Here is a 21948-nt window from a genome sequence, read left to right as displayed (position 1 = left end):
TAGAAAATGAAACTCTTGTTTCTGTTATATATACACAGAGCGCATTATGCGGTAATAAAACTTAAAATGTTTTTCTATTTTTTGAAGCTAGCATTAGTATAATGTTAATGAATATTAAATTTTGAATAATTTGTTAAATTATTCATGTACATGCACTTATTTAATATATTTATCATTAAACAGTTAATTATGATATTCTCTGTGTTTGATTCAAAAACTAACCGCCATATGATATGTACTAAAAGTTGATATGAACATAAATCGAGACTTCCAATATGATATTTCAACCAAATCATTTGACATTATGAATCCAAACTCTTAACAAGCACATCCAACTTTCAAGGTACACACAACGATATTGCATCCAACGGAGAGAATCAAAATCTTGACATTATGAATGTGAAGGTATACATCCATGAAGAGATTTTTCAGTGTAACCGGAACAAGGTTCGGTACGCCACATGTCATTATACAATTGGAGGGACTCTTAAAAAAAAAAAAATTTTAAAAAAACTTCCATCATCTAAGCTATGTTTTGCTTCTAACTATTGCGGATACGAAGGAGGCTGGTACGCTGGTGGAGCAGCACTTGCGTACCCGTAGTTGGTCTGGCCACCATAAGCACCACTACTTCGGAAGCCGGCAGCACCCAAGCTGTCCCCAGAGAGGGAGTAGTGTTGCGACGGAAGAGCAGCGGGGCTTTGAGCAGGGGGAGCTCCGTATGTGGATCCATATGATGCTACTGTTGGACCATCGTACACACTTTGGCTGGGGTAATTATAAGGACCAGAGTATCTTGTTGCAGGACTATGCTGTGGAAGAGGATTTGGGTTCCTGCGGGTGAAGGAGGGGTATGCATTGGAAAACTTGGCAGCTTTGGCAGGCCGGGAAGAAGACTGTCCAACCCCTCGGCCACCACCCCCACCACTGCCGCTGCCACCACCTCCACTGCCACCATAGGCTCGCTTATTATTATGAGGCCTGCTGGAAGATGCTGATCTCTTCTTCCTTTCTGTCCTGGCTTTCTCCAGATGAGTGGCCCGCTTTCTTAAGTTCTCAAGAGAAAACTCTGATTCAAGCTTGTGGTCTTCTACACATTTGATGATTGCTTTGATGGAATTCAACTCAAATGTGCTCGATTCCTCCTGTAAGATGGACTTCGATTAATAAATCTCCCAAAAGTGAGCAGAAACTCTTCTGATTACAGAGTGAAAAACAAAACTCCGTTGGGGAAACTAAAGACAAAAGGAAAGTTACACATACAGTAGCAGCCACACTATTATTGCCATTCTTCAATATGGTCGCAGCATTCTTTCTGGAGTTCTTGAGATACGACTTGAGCAGAGAAACAGGAGGAAATCTCTCGGTCAAATCAGACTCAGAAGCAAAATATACAGCCTCTATCTCCTTGCCATTCTTCACTAACTCATCAATGACATCTGTACAAATCAGAAATTCATCAAGTATACACAATGGGCAATGCTTACAAAGTGAAAATGCTGAACCAAATAAGAGGGAAGAAGAACAAAAAAAGATTCTCTCAAAAGAATCAAATCAGTGGAACAAACACTTAATCAAGTCATACTCAAGTTTCGTTTCATAAATTGGGCAGATGTTCGTAAGCATTAACACTTTCATGCCTCAATTGTAAACTCATTCTTATTCTATGTACAAGTGGGAGGTACAAACTACAAACATACGTTTCTCGGCCTCTCACATAAGATTAAGTTTACTATCTTTTATTATCAGTTTTGAAGAGGGGGAGGCAAAACTAAGGTACATACCGTACTTATTTCTAGCATTTACTATTCACGCAAAGTATGGAGGTTATCAAATTATCATCGGGAAACTTAGCTCCGAAACATATCAATGTCTCTCTGAGCGGAAATTTCTGAAGAGCTGTAAACTCTTCATCATCAAAATTTACTACGTCAGCTATCCTACAGCTCAAATTCTAAGCAAAATAACATACAAGAGGTAAAGCTTTTCACTTTTTCACACACTAAATGATTCCCTGATATTACACTCCGAATGTCTGCAGACTATCAAAATCAACTCAAAACCTTGGCCATAGAAGTGCTGCTTTTCTAAATCATAATTTCTAATTTAGATTTCATTTGGTAATGAAGCAACATGAGACTGAAATCTGTCCTACTGGCTTAGTAAGTGTCAACATTAACTTAATCTTAGGTTTGCTAGGCTCACAAAGATTTTTAATCCGAATCACGTGCTAGCTAAGCTTGAACCGGTAATGGAATCAAACTTGCAGCAACAATGTAGGTTCAAGTTTGATAGGTTATGCCTCAACATGCAAGCAGAAAGACCATTCGCAATACAAGTTTCTCAACAAGTGGCAGCATAAGTTTTTTTGCAAACAAACTGTTGCAACAAAATTGGAATTGATTAAACAAACACTGTGAACACATACCTCCCATTTTCTCTCCGAATTCTAGAGCCCTTGCTAGCTTTGCCATATCCCTCCTCGCTGCGTGCTCCATTACCAACTTCCTAAAGAACTCCTCACCGAACTTCTTCTTCAATCGAAACCCAACGAGCATTTGCACAAACATCACTGCCTCCGCAGCCCCCAATGTCCCGCCACCACCGTTTGAATCTCCATCCATCTGCGCCTTCCACATATCTGCAATCGCCGCCGCTCTCTCCACCATGCTCCTAGAAAACTCCGGCCCCTTCGCGCCAGCATTGGGCTTACCCTCCGGAAACAGAGCCTGAACTAACAGCCCGCACGCCCACCTCTTATCGGTAACCCCGAATTTCTTGGCTTTAGAATCCAAAAAATCTTCCAATGCATCAAGCACCAATCTTAGCGGGTCCACCGCCTCCGAAATCGCCTGTACAATCTCCGCCCGGATCGATATCGATTCCTTCCGCTTCGACACGATGAACTTCACCAAACCCTGGGAGTCCATTTTCCTGCAAAACGATTTCAGGGTCTCCGCCAAATCCAAATCCCCAAAAACATTCTTCTCCACCTCGGCCAAGGCCGCGGCTTTCTGCTCCTCGATTCGAGCAGCGGTGGAGGACTCGCGCTCCGGGATGGAGGCCTCGCGGTGGTCGAGGGATTGTAAGGTTTCGCGGGAACGGGATTCCAGGGATTGGATTTTGGATTCGAGAGAATGGGATTTCTCGGAAATGGATTTCTGGAGGGAATCGAAGTGGTCGGAGAGGGTTGTGAAAAGCTTGGTAGAGGTGGAGAGAATCGCCTTCTGCGCCTCCAGGTCCTCGAAGAACTTCTGGACTCGGTCCGTCGTGACCACCACTTCGGTCCCCATTGGCGGATATGGTGATGAAATCATGAAACGACGCTGTTCTGAAGTCACTGAATTGGGGATTTTTCGGAAACGAAAACCCTAAACCCTATTTTCTGAAGACGAAGAAGAAGCAGAAGATCAGTCTCTGCGCGGTGAATCTGAATTTTCTTTCATTCCCTTCGGTTTTCACGTTACAATGAAACGGTACCGTTTTAGTTGCAGAACCCTCCTTGCCTTTTTTTTTTTTTTTTTTTTTTCCTCTTTCGGTCCAATACCTATATTTGAGTTGCCAAATGACTTAACATAAATGGCAAATTAACTTTACATACACTTAGCCAATTCATAACACTAGTTTGTCATCTTAATTATGAGTACATGTAACACAAGTTATGTGATGCGCTTTTTCACGTGTTATAATTTGAGTGAAATAATAACACTACGTGACTGTGTTCCGAATACACTAAAAATTAACGTATGAACATATGAAGTGAGTATAAAGTCTATAGACAATAGGGATTTTCCCATACAAAACTTTAGAAAACACCCTTCTTATCCCATGAACTGATGAACATTACTATATATGCATATACACACACACACACACATAGCAACAAAGGATTAAACAAACAATTTCATTTCTACTCCTAAACCATCGATTCATTCTTCCGAAAGATCTTCGAATGATCCCCGAAACGCATGGAGAACGAGCGAGATAGGTGATCGTATTCTTCGGGTTCGTCCAACACATATAATTGATCAACATGCTGAGAGTAAGTGCAAGGATCACATGAGACTTGCACGGGTGATGGAGAGTCAAAATCTTCTTCTTTTCTTTCTTCAACTTCACCCGCAACACAAGACTTTCCACCTCAACTTATTGCCGTTTGATCTGCTCTCAGTGTGAATCTCGGGCGATCAATCTCATCGTAGTACATTCGCCCGCCCAATCGGATGGTTCTGCGGCCTGAGCTGCACAAATATTTTCTCACATCCATTGCAGCAACCTGCAGTACAAGTTACTGTGTTTTGAAAGTTGCCCTAATTGATAAGAGTGCATATACATACATACATATAGCTGTTGTGTTGTAAGTATGGATACCTCATGTGGGTTGGCTAAGCTTTCACTATTCGTTGAAGACTTTTGTATAGGGTAAATAGTTTTCACTATTTGCTACGGCATCCTTTGCTTTATGATTACGTAAGATTGTAGCTGTTTGTTCGTGACTTTTGCCTATATAAAGGATCATTCCAAAAGAACGGCAAGAATTGAACTGGAATGCATCAAACTTGTCTCATTTTGATTTACAAAGCACTCAATAGAAAAATGAAGTGAGAAGGATCATTTATCTTCGACATAATGCGATTTGTGACTCAAATAGTCCACCCTGGATGGCTAATAGAAAAGCTCATAGCTCAGTTTGCTGAAGATTTCAGGACCAACCAAATGCTTCATCTAGAAGAATAAAGTAATTAACATGTGTTTATTAAACTGTAATCCGGATGAGGTGGATCGTAATCATCTCATCGTAAGGATCATGCACTTATCATGTGGGTGGATCATAACATAGACAAGGTTTTTTTTTCAAAAATTAGAGGTTTCGAAACCTGAACTTAGCATACTCCTATCTATTTCTATATCCATTCTCACCACTAGACTAACCCCATAAGGGTGTTCAGAGGGTTGTCTCATCTTGTATCAAGAGACAAAATTATCTACATCAGCATACCGCATACCACTCTAATGGCGGCATTAGGGATTAGACATTTAGGACAAGAGCGTCACGTAATTCGAATTATGTAGATTTTAATTAAAATTTAGACATGACAATACGTAATTAGCTTAAAGATCACAAAAGACATCCCCATATCAGAATCTTTTTACAAAAAAAAAAAAAAAAAAAAAGGGGGGGTGAAACCTCTCTTTGCAAAATCGTCAACGTAAGGAATCAATGAAACATGCACCACCCAAAAGTATTAGTAAATAAGAAAGTGTTCTTTACACACCTATTTTATTTCCTACACATTCTTATTAATTTTTTTTACCATTAATCTTCTTCAATTCATTCAATCAGTAGAAATTAAAAGAGTGAAAAATAAAATAAATGTGTATAGCAATGCCCTAAGTAGCACATGAGGAACCCCATTGGAAACTGGAAAAGCAAAATCTCAATCGATGGATGAGTCAATTTTTCAATTTTCATTACTTTTGTTTTATAATAAATATTACAATTCCTTTACACACATACTTTTGGGAGGGTGACACACTTGTGTCCCAAATGCCTTCCAAGAGTTTCTTTTTTTCTTAAACTTGAACTCTCCCCCAAGAGGTTATGTTTTTTTTTGCCTTCAACTTGGAGAATTGCATCCCTTCTACAACCAAAATACAACATACCAAGAGTACAAACTTCTACGTCTTTGAACTACCTCCGATAAGCACGAATGCCGGTACATTTTAGTGCCTCTACTCATACGTTCTCCATGAAAGCATTTTTGCCTCCTCTACATGGTACAGAACTTTCTGTATCGTCGGGAAGGCTAGACAAAAGGTGCAATCAGCCATCCGCCGAGAAGTACATAATGCCGCCTTGGTGTCGCTGTAAAATCCCAGTTTACCGAGAAAATGTTAACAGCTTATTGCTTATCGAAATAATACTTAAAAAACTGGATGGAGGTGATTTGAGTCCGAGGTTCGAGCCCACAACTTAGAAGAAGTTTACTGAACTAACACGGGATCTAAAAGCATCATATTATACCTGCATTTAACATCATCATGCAGCTTTTCACCGAACCTGATCCTCAAGACACCGTTCTCCCGTAGCAGATAGATGCAATGTAGAGATTCTTTAACCATTTTTCCTGCCACAGCGAAAATAAACAGTAAATCCACCACAGAAAAAAATCATGCATCTAAGGTAATTTAATTCTATTAGGCGGGCAACACCCACTCTCCCCCAATTGGATATATCTCAGCAATTAAAATGTACCTTCACTTGGTAAGTTGGAAAAATCGATGTCCGTAGAGTTTCTTGAGCCACATCTGGTGATTTCTTCTTGGGTAAACTAAGTATGAATGCAGCTTGATCCTCCGTAGCCGCAGTGGAGGTAATCCGATATCCGTTCTCCCATCTTCTATGGATTCCTTCACTGGGATACAGGAAATCAAGTTCGACAACCTAGCAAGACAGTGCATAGGACGCAGTTAGCTTCTGCACTGTTTCACCTGAAACAGAACATTACAACCGGAGTTTTAAATTGGTATACCTGACTAGAATAACCTGCATTTCGGGACATGACTATACCCCATCTGCTACCTGCAGTAGTCATGGAGGTAACAGAGAAACCTTCTTTCCACTTCTTATTAATCCATTTGAAAGGGAACACATCACTGACTTTGTAGGATTGTTGAGTATAAGGCACACCTGCAATGGTAAGACAGCGAAAAAATTAGGAATTAGCTATTAGAAAAGAACAGCTCAACCAAGTCAGAATGACAATTCGATGAGATATATCCTGCAGATCAATGCTGAAGGTAGGGGCAAAGATAAGTGACTGCACTGCAGAAACCAAGCCCCAGCCACATTGCCAAAGACAATAAGAAGCTTGGTAAACTAGTTTCACTTACCTTGGGACATTACCACCAGAGCACTGCCATTTAATGCGCCAGCAAGTGAGGTAATATAGTAGTTCTTGTCCCATTGTTCCATTATCCATTCCTGGTGGACAATAAGAAATCATCAACTTTCTGGAACAGAAAATAATTAAATGTCAAAGTGAAACTTGATGGGAAGTACTTTCAAGAATAGCTACCTTGTGCAAGAAAATAGATGATCGTTCATAAACTTGGGATGTGAAGCCAGTCCCAGCATCCATGACGATAGCCCACATATTTGCAGATGAAGCGACACAACTAATATACAAACCATCTTCCTTTCCTTTATCAATGTGCTGGTCCAGTCTTTGATCCAAAACATTGTAGTGATACCTGCAGAGAAGCCTTCTTGTTACTCGCTGATACAGGAACAAGAATGTAAAGCCAAGAATAAAGTAACAACAAAAAGAATTTAGATTAAAGGTGAACTGGGAAACAGGGATTTAGGATGGGTGATTGGCGAGACATTGTCAAGGCTTCTCTACCTTGCCGATGATAAATAAAGTAAGCAAACCTGAAAGGGATTTATGTTCCCTTCACAGAAACTACCTTTGTTTCATTGATGATCTGGTATTATAGACCGAGATCCACTGAGTAGCTGGACTACCTTGGCGAACTTTTTTCTTAGGTTGCTCATCATCTACCGAGTCAACAGGCAATCTTCCTCTTTTTTGACCCGCCTACATTGCATAAAAATTCAATAAATAATTGAACTGGCCAGAAACTTAAAATTTATCAACAGATTATAACATGAGCAACCACCTTTGCAGCTCCATCAGTTCTGATAGGTCGCAGAGAGGCAATTGTGCCAATGCTGTTATCAAAAAGGGAAATAAGCTTTAAGTAATTTGGTTCTTCATCGAATTTCATATTGGTAACCATCTCAAGAAACTGTTGAAAAGGGGGAGGGCATAAGCTGCATAGTGTCTCAGCAGAAGTTGCCATCTTCTTCTTGCAAACAAGAAAACCTTTGTTCTCTCCCTGCAGCCCCAAACTCCAGGTTAGCATTTGTAAACAGAAATAGGCCATCCAGCTGGAATGGTAATGCATAGTGAAATACCAAATGAACTTACATTGTAGCCTTGCCAGGGAAGCTTTCCTCTAAGGAGAAATATTAGGGTATAAGCTAACGATTCAAGGTCATCCCTTCGGCTCCCTGTCCTTCCTAAATGAGCGTGTACACTTGCATAACGTACAGTTCCCCTTTTAAAGATATCAGATACATTAGGCCATTTCGGATCATGAGTGAATTTCAGATAAGGAAAATTCTTCTAAAGGACTTGTAATCCAATGATCAAACTGAAATAATGCTCGTTACTACAATTAAGTGACATGTGCAATCAGTCAATTGTCCTATTTTCTGAAATGCTTCTTAGATTATATTCACTTCCAAATCTAATAAAACCCCTTTAAAGCAATTGTTTTTCTAATGATACTTAAAAGATAACAATTTTTATTTCTCCCCTCAATCCCTCCTAACCATCTTGTAACTGACCATCCAACGCACACACCATGGTCAAGGTTGTAGTTACCTGAAAACATCAGGTTTTTGGTCATAATCAACATGACGTCCAGAAGACCCATCTCTCCATCTGGAAGCTGAGGAAGAAAAACATACAAGAATAGTCACAAGTTGTTCAAAATTCCCATGACATGAATACACAGAAGCACATTCAACTGTGGTCTAAGAGTTTTTCTTTTCCCAATACTTGTCTAACAAAGAACACATACCCAAACCAAGATCAACAAGATATAACTTCTTCTCATTAGGTGTTCCAGGTAGACCAAGTAAAAAGTTTTCGGGCTTAACATCCCCATGCACAAAACTGCAGCGAAAATCATTAACCATGAACAACGTATGCGACAGAAAAAATTAAAAGAAAAGGAAAGACGGAGAAACTAATTAATATCAAGGTACCCTCTAGTGTGAAGCTGCTGCAGAATAGAGATTGCCTCCACCGCTATACAAGCAACCATCTCTTCAGGCAGCCTTTGGAGAAAACAAAAACAGAAACGCAAGACCAAAGTGTTAAATATAGCCCATAAACTGAAGGGGCATAATTTTCAGAATACTGACTCTGAAACTTGGAGCATAAAAACAGAAGAGAACAATATGATTTCTTACAACTGATTGCGAGAATTCCAAACATCCCATAAACTTGGCCCTAGCATATCCATGACCTGTATTCATATTGAGGAATAATTATTCATGAATGGAAAGTATTCACAATATTTCCAACATTTGGAAAACCTTCCAAGGAAACAAATATGGATAGACAAGATACTCACTAGGATATAGTACTCTCCCTGTTGACCTTTGTAATGGACGAGGGGAAGCCCATAGCATCCATTAAGAGTACTGTTATCGTAAAAACAATGGTCAGGATACACAGATTAGAGTTTAACTAAAATAAGGATGAAATATTGCACTACCTGTATACTTGCCACTCATAAGGAGGGCCGTGGCTGCAACCTTTACCATTTTTACTTTCAAGCTTCAGAGCAACCTACAATGAACAGGAAATGACCATTAGTATCACACAACTTCCTCAGAGAATTTACACAGGTATACTAGAGATGCACTGCAACTATGAAACCTCATAGGCATCAGCCCCAGAGCACCCTAAGCCGCCAGTCATCCTTCTTCCCACATAAACTTGTCCAAAACCCCCTTTCCCCAACTTTCTGTCTAGCTTGTACATGGGAGATTTGCCAACCTGTACCTGAAAAATACAAAATTTATAGGAATTATATACTATATTAAATGAACAACGCTTCTATAGTAATATACATAAAGCTAATCAGAAAGGTCATAAAATTACTCTGTCCGGAAGTGGACTAGTGCTTCCTTCATCCTCCATAGCAACCAATTTCTGTGCACCTTTCTGATCTACCAACTCGTCGTGAACCGGCGCTAATTCTCTTTCTGGAAAACCCAAACCTGTATGCCCTTGGCCACCAACTCCAGCACCAAATAGCTTGGAATTCTTACCTTGATTCAGGGCTCTAGACCCTCTACCCCTACCTTTACCAGTCAGAACTGCACTTGAACAAAGAAAGCACGGGGTTAAATGAATTTTTCAGAAGATATCAAGAATAGAATGTTGAAGCTATTACCTTTTCCAGCACCAGGCCGCACAGCTGGAACTAGAACAGCAGGATCTTCCTGGACATAATTGATCCTCTTTGAACGTCGAACTCCACTTCTTAAATCTGGCATTCTATATTCATGCAAATAATCTCTACTTTCCTTCTCCAGCCCCAAAAGAATGTTGAAAAATTAAAGCCTTAGATTCAACCTAACAAACAAAAGACGATAAATCAGATTTTCTCTTGACTTCAGATACTCACCGTACAAAATTTAAATTGACACATATTCATATTAGTAACATCATTCAACGACATACAAGTGAAAACAAGATCTATAACTCATAAATGCATAATGATTCCAATGACACGTGAATTTTCATAGCAGCAACACGTTTTAACTGAACCATTATATATCGCAGAAACAAAATTTGGTTTAAAAGTCCTGGCATTGCAAGTTGATGTCCATCACAAACATAATAGACATTCAAAACTTTACTCAACACAACTACAGCTACATTAGCACCCAAGCACAATTACATTAATTTCCAAAAGCTACAACATCATTGATCTTCATCTGGCCAAAATCCCGATTACCCACAAGTTCAAAGTTCAACCGAACAGTCTTATATCCCAATCATTCATTCAAACAGAACGACATATAAATCTATCACCAAAAAGTAAAATCATCACTGAAATCCTAAACATCTAATCCATAAACCACAAACATCACACAAAAGCGCAAACTTTTAACCCGAAAACCGGCTTATTCGGAAAGCTTTCAGCTCAAATCAATCAAACCCATCTCAAATTTTCCACCCACCAGTTAGATGAATCCAAAAAGCCATGCAAACACAGCAAGCACAAAATTCCCAGAAAATCAAAATACAAAAACAAGAACACCCACATACAGATTCACACAAACCGATGCACTGCAATCGCAAAAACATCAAAACAATCAGAATCAAAGGCAAATTTACGGCATACCCAAATGGCAATACACAGGAAAGTATCGAACTTTATCGAACAAACACGTACCTTTTGATAAAAAGCTCATGAATTCGAGAACCCAATAGGATTCTTCCGATGAAAAATGAAGAAAAAAATGGAGGATTTAACAAAATGGGGTTTGTTTCATGGAAGAGAGGCTATCAAAGAATTTGACGGTGGGTGACTTAGGTGGGTCTGAATGTGTAGAGAGAGAGGGTAGAGAGAGAGAGGTGTATCCGCATGGGAAAGACGGTGTAAGCGAGCTGGTGCGTGCGATACCGCAAGGGAAGACGTGGAGCGAATGTATTGGTGGAGCAGAGGCCCTATCGTGTACGTGAGTACTGAATCGTGGCTGCCTTCAAGTACTGTAAGTTTTTAGATTTTTGTTTCAGGTGGGGCAGCCGGGCAGGTGCTGAGGTCAGCAAATATTAGTAGTGGGTTAATTCAATTTGGACCGGTTACAAAAGATTTTTTGAAAAAAGTATTTTATTTAAAAAATATCCAAAAAGATTTTTATAATACCAAGTTTTAACTCGTGTATTTTACCAAACCAAAAAAAATCACGTGCGTCTTTATTGATGCTTTAATCGTGTCGATTTTGTTGGTTGTTTGGGGCAAAAAATGGGTAAGAATTAAACTCGCATGATAAATATATACATTATTATTTTTTGACATTGCGTTATAGAGGCATATGCATTTTCTTATGCATATAAAGTTTAGAATTAAGTCTATAGGATTTATATTGAAAATTATCAAACAACATTTTTTTTTTAATACGATGATATATTTTACATTAAGAAAGGGAATGAGTTCGGCTAAGCTACATGATGCGCAACCTAATTTGGTATCGAATTTGCCATGTACGAGATTTGAACTTAAAACCGTTCAATTACAAATGAAGAAAAATATCACCAAATCATAATATTGAATGGTAATTATCAAAACAACATTATCGAAAAAAAAAATTATAATGTAAGATAGAACGGAAAAGTTTGAACCACATAATTTTATACTTAAGTATTAGAGTTCCAAAACGACCATAAGAAAGATGTGGAGTCTTCCCATTTACCTTCCTCTCCATAATTGACCCATTTATTTCTTAAGTTTTTCTTTTAAGTTTAGAAAGTTTTTGAAAAATTAAAAAGTGAAAAATAGAAAATTTTGGAAATTTATTTATGATCCTACAATCGTTTTAAAGACGTATTATTTTCATAAAATTTAATTGTCCCAATCTCAATTATGATCGGTAAATTCATTATTTACATTTGTTGAATGCAACGTCATTCATAAAATTGCATACATATTGTTTATTTTTATTTTTTTGGTACGGAGGAAGGCAAAGCCCAATAAAAAATAAAAAACTAGGCAGGGACAGCTCTCGGAAGGTTCCCCCCAATAATATCAAAAACTAAAAAAAATTGGGGTGTGATATCTACCCACCCCATGTTACTTCTCACACACCCTTCTAATTTTCGGGCGTCAGATCGAATGATTTGAAGAAAATCAACGGATAGAAATGAACAAGAGATGTTTGAGAAGTAATTTGGGATGTGTGTGGATAGCACATCCCAAAAAATTAGTAACAATGGTAGGACCGGAGGAGAAACAAAAAACGCGAAGACCAAGTCATGAGTCATCTATGTGGTTAGCTGAGGTTTTTTTTTTTTTATGGGTGCGTTTGTTTGTCCTTAGGAGGGATTGACTTTGACTGTCTTAATCGGGATTATTATCTTAGGTTTGATAAAGTCTTGGACTACAATAAATGGGACTCGCCTCGACTATGAGGCCCTCCTCACTTCACTAAACCCCATTATCTAGCCTCATACTTTCGCTTAGTATTAAGCGGGACTAAAAGAAAATTGAGGCCGAGATTCAGACCCCAGCTTTTGCTTGCTAAACAATGACATCCAATCCTTGGGCTTCCTTTTTCTTCTACGACGTCGTCACCTTGGCCAGCAGTTGACGGTGCTTGTTCTTCTTTTTTCCCAAAAAAAATCCCAGATGGCTAGCTTTGGGGATGAACAAAAAAAATTCCAAAAAACCCCTGGGCTTTGCTTTCTTCTTCTACCCATCTCTAAAAACCCCTTTTCTTTGTTTCAAATAATGCTCAAAGCTTCTTTCTTTCTCAATCGACACTTTGACCAACTCGCCGAAAAAAGAAAATCAAGAAATTGGAAAAATCAACGGAGTCAGTCAGATAATTGATAGAGATGATGATTGATTGGTTGAATAGATTATAGAGTTCAAAGGAAAGATGGGAAGGACTTGGGTTTTGCAAGAAAAAGATAAAGAAAAGGAGAGATGGGACGGAGATAAAGAGAGAGAAGAGGAATGAAATTTCCTAAGAGGGGCAGAGATTTTTAGGAAAAAAAAAAAAAAAAAAGAAGATGTTGAATTAATAATAAAATATTATTGGAAATGTGTTAAATAATATAATATTATAGTTTGTTAATTATCCTGTTTTCTAGTCCGATACTACACCAAACACTTCACTAAGACAATCCAACTTAGTATAGTCTAAGTCAGTCCAACTTAGTTTATGAAGCTAGTCCAGTTCGAGATAGTCTGGTGCAACAAACGTACCTTATAAGTATGAATGACTTCACATCTCCAATTTATTTTGATAACTTCTTTAGAGCAACTTCAGCGTTACAAAGGCCCCCTAGGGCAAATCACTATTGAATAGCCTCTAGTGAACAGTAACTGCCTTTTGCATCTCCACTCCTAAACTGAATAGCCATGGGAATATGCAATAAAATATTAGTATTTTTTATTTTATAAAATAATAAAAAAATAATTTTATTTGTAATTTGGGATATAATTTTTAATCGGTTTCGTTGTACCACGTGTCTTTAAATAAGAAATTACAACCCAAAGTATTTGAGAAAATATAAAATTATGGTGTAAGTTGGAAGATAATGATAACATATTTATAGAAAAATTAAATCATTTTTTTTTTAAAAAAAAATTCTGATTTTTTATTTTTATTTTTTTTATTTTTTACATTTTTTATTAATATCTTTTATTTTTATTAATTTTATATTGTGGCTAACGTCATGATGACGTCAGCCATTCATCACTTGAGCCTCAGGCTCTCAGGCGATGGATTCCAGCCTGGCCTGTCCATCGAGCTTCCCCTGAGGCCCAATTCCCACATGGGCTAGAGCCAATTGCTGGAGTAATTGGGTAATTGGGATCGCCGGTCCATCGGACTAAAGAGCACGCTAGACTTGCTCTTACAGTCTTTTATAAGGTTGTAGAGTGGGTGCAAACTAAAATAGTTTGTTAAATCCAAGTGACAGCAGCACAAGAGTCACATTGAAGAATCAGATCCTTGCATTCCTCATCTTAAACCATAGAGACCCATGTAAACACCCTAAAGTTAGCTTCCATGATGGTTCCTCTGCCGACGTTAGCAACAAAGTCTTCTATCTATTCCCATTCAGTCTTACGAAGCAAACCTCCAACAATTATTAAATCGGGATGATAAATTTTAGACTAGAGAAAATTCAAATACAATTTTTTAATATAATAGATAGTGCGCTTCCAACTTTTCAATTATAGTTAATGAAATAAGTTGCACAGTTTTGTGATAAGTTTGGTTGTATCTTGTATGTGGTCTAGGATTGTGCGAATGTTTGTTCAGTTTACCATTTTGTTCAATCAACAATTGACATGACGTTTTATTTGTTGTCTTATATTTGATTATCATCAAAAACGAATTTGAATCACATTATTGATAAACTATTGTGAGGCTTAGGTCATCTCCAACCAAATAAGGGCTAAATGGCTCACTTTAGCTCTATAATCCCCAATAAATTACATTTTAATGAACAGTGTTAAACCATTATCAAGGGAGCTAAAGGATCATAGGCCAAACATAGTCATTTGACAAAAAATCATCTATAACCGAGGGAGCCAAAGAGTCATAGGCCAAACATAATTTATTATTTTAATTGAATTAATATGGTTAATTAAATTAAACTACCACATTAAAATAAGGTTTTCAGACATATTTTGAGTGTCACTTGTCGCCAAATGAATAAAAATCCGGATTTCTTATCTTTATATAATCTCAATAATTTTTTGGATAGGATTTCGAGTAACACGTTTCTCTAACGTGAGTAACTTTCCAGATTTCTTATCTTTATGTAATCTCAATAATTTTTCGAATAAGATTTCGAGTGACACGTGTCGCTAGCTAACGTCATGATGACGCCAGGTAATGGTTGACATTCAAATAGGTTAAGCTGGAGGGTTGGCAAAATATCAAGCTTGACATTGTGGCGTTGGAGGGTTGGCAAAATGCACTTTAGGACTGGGCTGGAAGGCTGGCTGGCTGGAAATGGTCAGCCCGCTGGCTTGATTTGGGGGTTTTGGCCTAATGGGGCCCACAAGCCCTTTGGCCTAGCCCTCGATTGGATACGATTTTTATGTCATTTCGAGCTATTTTTAGCGCTATGGTCCTTTGGTCAAGTCGGTTAAAGATGGCCTTAGACTACCCCATCTCTTAGTGTAAATAATATTGTTTGTTCAAATAATAATAATAATAATCAACATGATGGTGTTTTTTATCCACTTATGACACGTATAATTATCCGTAACCATTTGCGAATGTATCAAATTTTAACTCCTTCTCAAATCAACTCTCCCTTATCACATTGCAACGGATTAGTAAAGAATGCCAATTGTGAAAGGAAGCATGTGATCTGACTTCAATTCCTCTCACTAAATTACGGATTAGTAAAAATTGCCACTAATGGAGGAGGTCTTATCTCTGAGTCTCTGACTTCCAATAATGCAAAGGTTGTATCGTACATATACGTGATGAGTTCGATTATGAGTTAGTTATTGCAAATTACTTATCTCGTATAACTTGTCAAAAATAAATTATTGCCGATGAATTAATCTAATATTAACAAATTTAGTTATTAAATATTGACAACATATCCCTAAATTTTAAGACGTGATTATTTCAACAATTGAGATTTGTATTTTCATGATTTTAGCCAATTTTGCCAAAAGAAAAACATAGGCTGAAATTAATAGTTTGCAAGTTAACAAAGGTAGAGATATGGGCCAGCAAGGCCGAAAGCGATTATCGAGAACTACGAAGAGGTTGATTGTATGAATATTGAGGCCCATTTTTTGTGGTCAGCCAACTCGATCAACTTAAAAAATATTTTTAAACAACTAAAAACGCTTTAAAAAAAGAAAGCTTTAACGAAAAGTTTCTGGTATTATTTACTCTAAAAAATTAATTTTGGTACTATTCACTTTACCCTTTATTTTGTCCTTATCGTTAAAACTCAAAACCATTTTTATTAGTTTTTCTTTAAAAAAAAAGCAGCCTAAAAACGTTTTTTTTAAAAAAAAAAAACAGCCCTCTTCAACTATTTTTGAAATTCAAAAAGCCTTTATTTTAAAAGCACTTTCAATCATTTAAAACTAATTTTGGGTTCACCAACAACTTGGCGAAAATAAAAAATAAGAAAATTTGCAAGCCGCAGCAGACTAAGATAGGGGTGGACATGGTTTGGTTCGGTACGGTTTTGAGTAAAACCAAAACCAAAACTTTTTGCGATTTGGTTAAATGCGATTTTGAAGCTAAAACCGAAATAGAACCAAACCGTTTGGTTCGGTTCGGTTCAGTTCAGTTTTTAAGAAAGAAATGTACATTTTAAAATATACACCTATCTATGCATAAGACGGTCTCATTTTCTACACAATACATTAATTAATGAATGCATGTTAACAATGAGTACATTGAGTAAGGATGTTTTGATAATCTATTTCCATCTAAAATTAGGACAATATATGCACAAACAAACCTGCAGCAACTAGGGGTGGGCACTTGGAATCGAAAACTGAAACCGAAACACGAACCAAATCGGACTGCACTGAACAGTTTGGTTTTGTGGTTTTGAAACAATTTCGATTTTGAAACCGAACTGCATTGTAGGGATCGGTTTGATTTTGGTTTTGGCTTTTGAAAACCGAACCAAAATCGAATCGCACGTAAATACTAATAAACAATTAATTAGATGTCCATATGAGATGTTATGTTTTAATTGTTTGTTTGTTAGAATTCCATACATTTAGTATCTACTCAACCACACTAAAGTATCATCATTCATCATTTGCGTTGCATGTTTGTTTGCATCAAGTTTGCTTGCTGCAGGTTTGTGCATATATTGTCCTAATTTTAGACGGAAATAGATTATCCGTTGCATGTTTGTTTGCATCAAGTTTGCTTGCTGCAGGTTTGTGCATATATTGTCCTAATTTTAGACGGAAATAGATTATCAAAACATACTCACTCAATGTACTCATTGTTTATATGTGTTCATTAATTAATGTATTGCGTAGAAAATAAGAGCATCTTAGGCATATATGTATATTTAAAAATGTACACTTTTTTCTTAAAATCAAAACGAACCAAACCGTTTGGTTTCATTTTGGTTTTAGCTTCAAAACCGCACCCAACCACACTGCAAAAAAATTTATAATGCAGCAAATGATGAATGATGATATTCTAGTGTGGTTTGGTAGATACCAAATGTATGAAACTCTAACAAACAACCAATTAAAACATGACATCTCATAAGAACATCTAATTAAATGTTTATTAGTATTTGTGGTGTGGTTCGGTGTCGGTGTGATTTTCAAAAGCCAAAAGCCAAAACCAAACTGTTCTCTACAATTTGGTTCGATTTCAAAACCGAAACCATTTCAAATTGTCAAATCAAACCGTTCAGTACGGTTCGATTTGATTCGTGTTTTGATTTCAGTTTTCGTTTCCAAGTGCCCAATCCCCACCCGAACAAAATGAGATCCATAATTCATAGAAATTTATGAGCTAACAATAAATTATATAAATATTTCTACCAAACTGCAGATTTCTCCATCTAACTATATGGAGAAAAATACATACAAAAACTAAAAAAAAAAAAAAAAGAATTTGAATTTTTATAATATCACCAGATCAATAAATCTATACAACAATAACGCTCATAGTGATTCCTGATTTGGGTTTTTCTCCTCCAAAAATTTGAGAAAATCAATCCATCTCTCAGTGCAGGAGGTATGTAATTGCAAGAGCCACCATCATAAGCGTGTAAGCGATTCCCTGATCGATCGCCATGCCTGCAAGAATTCGAACCCAGAAAAATTAGACAAAATTATCACAAAAAACCCATAAAGTCTGCAACTTTTCAAATTTTTAGATCGACCCAACAAATTTAAATATGAAATTTTGAGTCTTTTGCAAGGAAACTGATGTACTTACCGTCGCTGGTAGGAGAAGGAGTTGGGGCCTCCTGGGCGTAGCCGAGGCTGAGGAGGGCCATGAACATGAACCCGATGATTGGGAGGGCGCAGGATCTGATTGAGTTCATTTTTCGACCGGAGAAATATGAATTAAGAAGAAAGTAGGGGAAAATTAAGGAAACTAAGAGGGATTAGACCAAGATCTGTTAGGAGGTTGTGAGATCTTGAGAGGGGATGGAGGCTGCGGAGATAAATAGTGGTGGTGTATTTATATATGGGAGTGTGGGGTTTCTGGAACATGGTGCCATGGTGGGCTGGACAACATGTGGGGTTTCTTGGAAGGTGGATGAAAGAGAAAAGTAGTGTAAATTGTGGGGCAAAAGTTGGCTCGGAAATTCCGATTCGGACCGAAAATTTTCATTTCGAGTCCGAATAGGAATATGGGAACATGGTGTACCGAAAGCTTTTGCAGCTGTAAACACTTTTAAATGTTTGTGGTAGACGTTGTTAGAAGCATTTGGTTGTTATTCAAATACACTTTTAATGCTTTTAGAAGCAGTTTCAAACATGTATGCACAATGTCATTGATACATCTTGTTATCATTCAATATGCTATGACATCTCATAGGAATAATTTGACGTCAATATTCATTTATGTAATTGTATTATTAATCTGTAATATCACGGTGATGAGCCCCAGTGCCAAAGCGTAAGTATCTCTCTTGTTGGTGGGGTTTTGTTTTGGTTTGGAAGGGGACAACCGAGGAAAAGTATACGCGGGCTTAAACGACGTGAATATTTTGACTCCGAGTCGGCGGCGTGTTGACTCGGACCCTCCCCACTTCAAGAGTTAGGTTTCAAGGCGGATGGATTTGCGTTTTGGTCAGTAGCCCGCCACACAAGGCTTATTACCAACTTGCCCCACGTGTAGGGTTCCAAATTTTTTCTGTTTTAAATTATTATTTCAGTTTGTAAATAAATAAATGATCGATGACGACTTTTTTAAATAATTGCTTGCAACTGTACCACAGTTATAGTTTATATAGTTTTGAGTATGTTTACAGTTAGGATGATTCTCTTGATCATGAAGCATATATTTCCTGTCATTTTTTAGGGATAATATTTTATGGCACAACAAGCCCATGCAATTTGGAATAATAAACAAAAGAGTATGAAACAAGCTATAAATTATGATGTTTTAGATTTACCATTTATGTCGAGCTTAAAATACTTGCTCGAGCATAACATACTTGAGTTTACTAGAGAGGTGTAGTGTGTATTCACCGTTGAACATATCAATATAGGTGGAAAAATCAATATGAGAATATCAATGAGTATACAGATATTGGTTGCTTTTGACGGAAATTATGAAAATTTGCAATAAAGTAAGTATATTAACCCATTTTGATTTAGTCAAAATTATAAAAAAAAGTTCTCAAAAAAAAAAAAAAAAAAAAACTCCAAAGTTCAAAGTCTGCAATGGTTCAACAAAATTTATGTAGTGAATTGGTTCAATATTCATTATTTTCCTATATCTTACCGATATAAGGTGAAATTTGCATTTCAACCCCTATTTCCATATCAATCCCTTGATTTTTGGGATATTTCGACTAAAATATCAACAATTTTGTGGATATTTTAAATACCCTCAACCTTCGACTCTACAAGTGATCGACTCGTACAAATTTATTTGTTGTTCCCAAATGTGAACTTTCACTTTGAACTTTCATATGAACAAATGTGAAAGCATAGCAGGCATACAAGTCAAAGTGATCAAATTGGAAGGTCAAAGAACAGAAGGATTCTATGAATTAGAATGAGTCCTGAAACAGATGTCAGCTACTAATCACAGGTTAAGTTAATTACAATTTTTCTTCTAATACAATACGATTGCGTGTCATGGCAAAGTTCCTTCTTTGCGTTGAAAGCGCGGATCCCACTCACACCAGCTGTACCATTTGACTGAGACATGCCATCTGTGGCTTTAGGAAGAGTCCATTGGGCGAGACCCCAAGAATTCTTCGAGTGAAAGGAAAATCATACAAAATTTGGCATTATATATATCTACACTTCTAGAATGCACAGATAAGATCATACTCCGTCAAAGTTACAGACCCATTTGGAAATGCTTTTTCGAAAGTACTTGTGCTCATAAGTACTTTTTAAGCATGCAAAGCCACGCGAGAACCTGAACCCAGCTTCTGCATGCATGATCAGGCTTCAAGTCAAACGGATGCTTTGCTGCCCAACTAGCCAACTCTAAATTCCCATGGATTCTACATACTTGTGCTCATTGTATTTCATGAAGCTACATCCTTGCTTGGCATCTTGTCGAAGACCTTAGAAGCAAGATCAATTCGCCCGCATTTGGTATAAAAATCCAAAAGCGAGTTTGCAACAAAGAGACGAGTATCAGAAAGCTTTTCTTACTAAAACTCCATGAATCTCTTTGCCTTGCCTGACTGCAGTTAGATTTGCGCAAGCCGATATAACTCCCATAAAGGAAACAACGTCATGCATCATTCCTCAAGCTTCATTTCAGAAAACAAACTCAGAGATTCTAAGCAGTAAGTAGCTTGAGAAAAACCTACTCTCTGACGGAGATGTTAAACACATTTTGAGCAAGATCTAGACAGCCCCGCTTTGCGTACATGTCTGTCAAAGCATTATAGACAAACAAATCAGAGGCAGATCCCATGCGAACTGTCACTGCGTGAATTTCTTTTCCAAGATGACGGGAACCCAAACGAGCACAAGCTGGACGAAGATTTGTGAAGGTTACAGAGTTGGGAATTTCATCATGAGGTTGCATTTGTCTCACAAGTCCAATGGCCTCCAACTCAATACTGTTTTGAGCAAAATTAGCAATATATCATGGCATTCAAAGAAACAATATTCCTTTTATCCATCTTGGGAAAAAAATTAGATGCTTCATTTGGATGGCCTGATTTTGCATACAAACAACAACAACAACAAAGCCTTATCCCACTAAGTAGAGTTAGATGTATGAATATTAGAACACCACTGCGCTGGTTTTGCGCCAAGTCTTCCGTTAAACCACCTTAACTGGTTTTCTCTCATCATGTTATCTGTTTCAATGAGTTGGCAATGGAGATATCTGTTTCAATACCCATTCTTACACTGAAACCATGGAGTTCTTTGCCACCTCCAAAGAATTCTAGTTCAACTAACAATGGTAGCATGCTAGAAATGGTGACAGAGATTGGTTTGATTCCTGCATCAATCATCAACCTAAATTGTATCCGAGGCTTGCAAATTATGCCCCGTGTATGAAAGACCAGTCATAGCTGCATTCAAGGAAACCTCATTCTTCTGAATTATCTCATCGAAAACTCGTTTTGAAGCCTTCACATTCCTACATTTCCCGTGCACATCAACCAATGCATCCAGTAGTCACTACAAGATCCAAACCAACCTTCACAACATAGCCATGAATCTGGATTGCCATGAAGTCATCTTTGAGTAAACCAAGAACACACTGATAACAGCAGCAACAACATTTGGCTTACGCACAATTGCCAAACTCATCTCTCTGTATTTAGTCTATACTAATCAAGTGCCTCCACGTAGGACTCATTGACCGAAATCGCCGGAAATAAGATCTAGTAATACCAAATGCAATAATACAATTAGTTGAAAACTTAAAAAAATAAAAAATAA

The 21948-nt window shown here is 37.5% G+C and overlaps 2 protein-coding genes and 1 pseudogene across 2 annotated transcripts; all 3 read right to left on the bottom strand.

Moving 5' to 3' along the window:
- Positions 1-361: 361 nt before the first annotated feature.
- LOC137748402 (FRIGIDA-like protein 4a) lies at positions 362-3435 on the bottom strand. Its single transcript, XM_068488549.1, has 3 exons — positions 2429-3435; positions 1264-1439; positions 362-1145 (listed from the first exon to the last, which is right to left on the bottom strand). Exons 1-3 carry the CDS (start codon positions 3315-3317, stop codon positions 546-548), a joined length of 1665 nt encoding a protein of 554 aa, XP_068344650.1. The 5' UTR covers positions 3318-3435; the 3' UTR covers positions 362-545.
- Positions 3436-5446: 2011 nt separating this feature from the next.
- LOC137747612 (casein kinase 1-like protein HD16) lies at positions 5447-11224 on the bottom strand. The gene is made up of 19 exons (XM_068487751.1): positions 11047-11224; positions 10039-10220; positions 9744-9961; positions 9519-9644; positions 9355-9428; positions 9211-9280; positions 9047-9102; positions 8840-8911; positions 8653-8747; positions 8454-8520; positions 7995-8124; positions 7684-7902; positions 7471-7601; positions 7080-7254; positions 6895-6985; positions 6534-6691; positions 6257-6445; positions 6026-6128; positions 5447-5866 (listed from the first exon to the last, which is right to left on the bottom strand). The coding sequence occupies exons 2-18, from the start codon at positions 10139-10141 to the stop codon at positions 6069-6071; spliced, it is 2034 nt and encodes a 677-aa protein (XP_068343852.1). The 5' UTR covers positions 10142-10220; positions 11047-11224; the 3' UTR covers positions 5447-5866; positions 6026-6068.
- A 9319-nt stretch (positions 11225-20543) lies between these two features.
- LOC137746934 (pentatricopeptide repeat-containing protein At1g11290, chloroplastic-like) lies at positions 20544-21816 on the bottom strand (annotated as a pseudogene).
- Positions 21817-21948: the final 132 nt, after the last annotated feature.

Source organism: Pyrus communis, chromosome 10 (assembly GCF_963583255.1).
Source record: "Pyrus communis chromosome 10, drPyrComm1.1, whole genome shotgun sequence".
In the NCBI taxonomy this organism is placed as follows: Eukaryota; Viridiplantae; Streptophyta; class Magnoliopsida; order Rosales; family Rosaceae; genus Pyrus; species Pyrus communis.
The sequence above is the reverse complement of the archived record's forward strand: the minus strand, read 5'-3'. Positions and strand labels throughout refer to the sequence as shown.

Bases quoted from the DNA above. Each gene is read 5' to 3' on its own strand.
- LOC137748402 (XM_068488549.1), bottom strand. From the start codon at position 3,317: ATGATTTCATCACCATATCCGCCAATGGGGACCGAAGTGGTGGTCACG. The intron at 1,440-2,428 runs GTATGTGTTCAC...TGATTTGTACAG, and splicing joins ATTCGGAGAGAAAATGGGAG to ATGTCATTGATGAGTTAGTG. The intron at 1,146-1,263 runs GTATGTGTAACT...TCCATCTTACAG, and splicing joins ATAATAGTGTGGCTGCTACT to GAGGAATCGAGCACATTTGA.
- LOC137747612 (XM_068487751.1), bottom strand. From the start codon at position 10,141: ATGCCAGATTTAAGAAGTGGAGTTCGACGTTCAAAGAGGATCAATTAT. The intron at 9,962-10,038 runs GTAATAGCTTCA...GTTCAAGTGCAG, and splicing joins GCGGCCTGGTGCTGGAAAAG to TTCTGACTGGTAAAGGTAGG. The intron at 9,429-9,518 runs GTTTCATAGTTG...TGTTCATTGTAG, and splicing joins CTGGGGCTGATGCCTATGAG to GTTGCTCTGAAGCTTGAAAG.